Genomic DNA, 2,759 nt, shown 5'->3' with positions numbered 1-2,759 from the left:
TCATTCCCTCGTCCTGCTCCCGAACCCACAGAGGCTCCATGTTGCCTGTAGGACAGTCCCCAGCCAGAGCCTCCAGGGACCGGCCCATCGTACCACCCCTCCAGCTTCCACGCGCTGATTTGGTCACTTCGGGTCTCCTGTCTGCCTGCCCACCCGCTTCACTGGGCGCCCCCTGCGAGCCGGGGCTCACTCGCCTCCCAGTCCGACGCGCCCTTTCCCCCACCCTTTCCCAGCTCTGCCCCAAACCCAGGCCTCCGGGGGGGACGTCCGAGGGCCCCCTGTCGGAGAGCCTCTCCAGTGCCAGACCCCGAGGGGACCATGGCCGCTCCCTGGGGCAGGGGCCACATGTGGGTGCGGCCGCCCCGCAGCCGGGCCCACCGCCTCGGGGCCTGGCCCGGGGGTGCCTCCCGCCCCACACCAACCTCCGGCCTGCGGTTGGCGCTGCCCTCCTCCTCCTTCTTCTCCTCGGGGTAGCTGCGCACCGGGAGGGGCGGGCCCGCCTCAGCGCTGTCCTCGGGGGAGGACGGGCTCCAGCCCTGTGGCAGCGGCATCCCTGGGCCCCCGAAGTCGTAGGTCTGGGCGCGGAAGGAGAGCTTCATGGAGCGGTCAGGGTCAGGGTCCTCCTCGTCCTCTCGCTCCAGCCGCTTCTCGGCCCTCAGCTCCTTGGCCAGCTTGACATCTTCCCACTCCTTGGCGAGCTGCTCCTCCGCCTCCTGCTCCAGCTTCCTGCTCTTCTCGCCCCGGAAGGGGCCTTGAGAGGCCCTTGCCGTCTCCTCGTCCTCCTGCCTTGACCTCGTGCGCTTCCCCTTCCCCTTGGGGGGCTGAGAAAGCTCAGCCCCAGTCTTCCTGGCTCCATCCACGGCCAGAGCCTCAGACCAACCTGGAGCAGGTGGTGGACAAGAGCAGATGAGGGAGGGAGGGCCACCTTCCCCAGTCCCTGCCACTCCCCAGGGACCTCTCTGTGGCCACCGTTGGACCACAGACCCTGCACCTGTAGCTCAGCTTCTCCACAATGGATTCTGCTTAGAGGGAAAAAGCCATCTTGACACCAGGCTTTGCAAGGCCCCTTCAAAGCTCAGATGAGTGGGTTGGCTGGAGCCAGCCTCTTCCTTTAGCCCTCTCACCCCAGAAGCCCCTGACTCAAGGGTCACTTAGCTATGCAGAGAGGAAAGACTCTGACAAGCCCCTTATGAGGAGCCAGGGTCCCTCTTAAACCCTGGTGAAAGCTGACAACTGTTCCCAGACAAGCCTGTTTCCGCCTGTCATGCTGTCCCTCTATTCCCAAAGCCTCAGCGGTGCCCCCATTTGTGCAATGCAGGTAAGGAGTCCCACCCACCGTGCGAAGCCCCTCTAACTTCTTGGGTGGGGAAGAGGGGTTATGTGGAGTAGTGGAGATGCATGGTTTTGGAGTTGGACAAACCTGGGTTGGGATCTCAGCTTTTACTACAAATTAGCTGCGTGACCTTGGGAAAATTACTTAACCTCTCTGAGCCTGTTTCCTATCTGAAAATGGAGATAATACCTATTTTGGGGTGGTTGTGAAGGTGGAATGAGATTATGGGTACGGTGCCCCTCCCATCTGTCCCCTTCTCTCCTACAAATTTGTCGAGGTCTCAGACATCATACATACTCTCGCCCCTCTGAGTCTCCTTGTGGCCGAGGCTCGGGTGGGCGTTAAGGACTGTGGCAGGGCCTTTCTCCTCCGGGGCGGCCTTCTCTCCAGCCTCTGCGTCCTCCTCCTCCTCTTCTTTCTTCGCCTGCTGCCCTCGCTCTGCACCCAGGCCCTTCTCTCCATCTACCAGGCCCTGGGAAGGGCCCTCACTGTCCTCCTTGGCTTGTGGGCTCGGGTGTTTCTGGCTGGGGAGGCTGGCTGGAGGGCGGGTCTTGGCGGCCTCCTCTCCCGCTGGGTCCTGGCTGTCCTCCTCAACCTCGGCCTCCTGCCCGGGCTCTGGGGAGGCCTGAGGCCGGGCTCCGTCCATGTTTTCACCATTCTTCTCCACCTCATTGGAATCCCCTCTTTTCTCCTCAGCATCCTTGGAGGATGCCACTTCTGTCCCCTCTACAGAAACAAGAGAGCAAAGTCAGACCCCAAGGACCAGGCTGCATGCGGGGTCTCCCCAGAGCCCAATTTCAGATCTTCATCACTGTACGTCTTCACCCCCAGCCCAAGACCGCCGTGATAGTTAGAGTTACCCAAGCATCTGGGCTTGACGTGATCACAACCGGATTGTATTTCTTTCTTTGTAATTCTACCTCTTAAAGAAAGATTCGATTTAAAAAAAAAAAAGACCTTGAAAATTACCCCAGAAGGTAGAGCCCTGAATTGAAAGTTAGGACATCAGCTGAATCACTGTGTGATCTTGGGCAAGTCCCTTAACTTCTCCGTGTAAGAGGCATCGTTACTGTGACTTCATTCTCCGCCCCCAACATGGGGCCTTTCTGTCTTGAGTATCTGGTGAAAATGCCCAATTCCTCAGTATTTGCAGAGTTTCATTAAAAGGAATTTTCTTTAGACTAGTGGTTACCAGAGGGTAGGGGGCGGAGGAGGAAGGGGGAGGTAGATGGGGTAAAGGGGGTCAAATATATGGTCACAGAAAGAAATCTAACTATGGGCGGTGAACACACGGTGTAAAAATATATATGGCTTACTGTTAAAGTGTAGAGCTGAAACTTATTGGATTTAGTTAACCATTGTCACCATAACAAATTAATTAAAATAAAATAAAAAAAAATAAAAGGCAATTTCTTCTTGCTGCCTT

At 57.5% G+C, this 2,759-nt stretch overlaps 1 protein-coding gene across 2 annotated transcripts in view; it reads right to left on the bottom strand.

Moving 5' to 3' along the window:
• Positions 1–2,759, bottom strand: part of CHGA (chromogranin A) — an 11,929-nt gene that overhangs the window by 3,173 nt on the left and 5,997 nt on the right. Inside the window, exons 6-7 of one of the 2 annotated variants that reach the window (XM_006925541.2) lie at positions 1,631–2,059; positions 423–880 (exon numbers count right to left, since the gene is read on the bottom strand). In XM_006925541.2, the coding sequence (XP_006925603.1) occupies positions 423–880; positions 1,631–2,059 (887 nt within the window). The remainder of the gene's footprint in view (positions 1–422; positions 881–1,630; positions 2,060–2,759) is intronic. The other variant, XM_015599623.2, reaches the window with a different exon arrangement.

Source organism: Pteropus alecto, unplaced genomic scaffold (genome assembly GCF_000325575.1).
Source record: "Pteropus alecto unplaced genomic scaffold, ASM32557v1 scaffold8, whole genome shotgun sequence".
Classification (NCBI taxonomy): Eukaryota; Metazoa; Chordata; class Mammalia; order Chiroptera; family Pteropodidae; genus Pteropus; species Pteropus alecto.
This window is presented reverse-complemented; position numbering and strand designations above follow the sequence as displayed.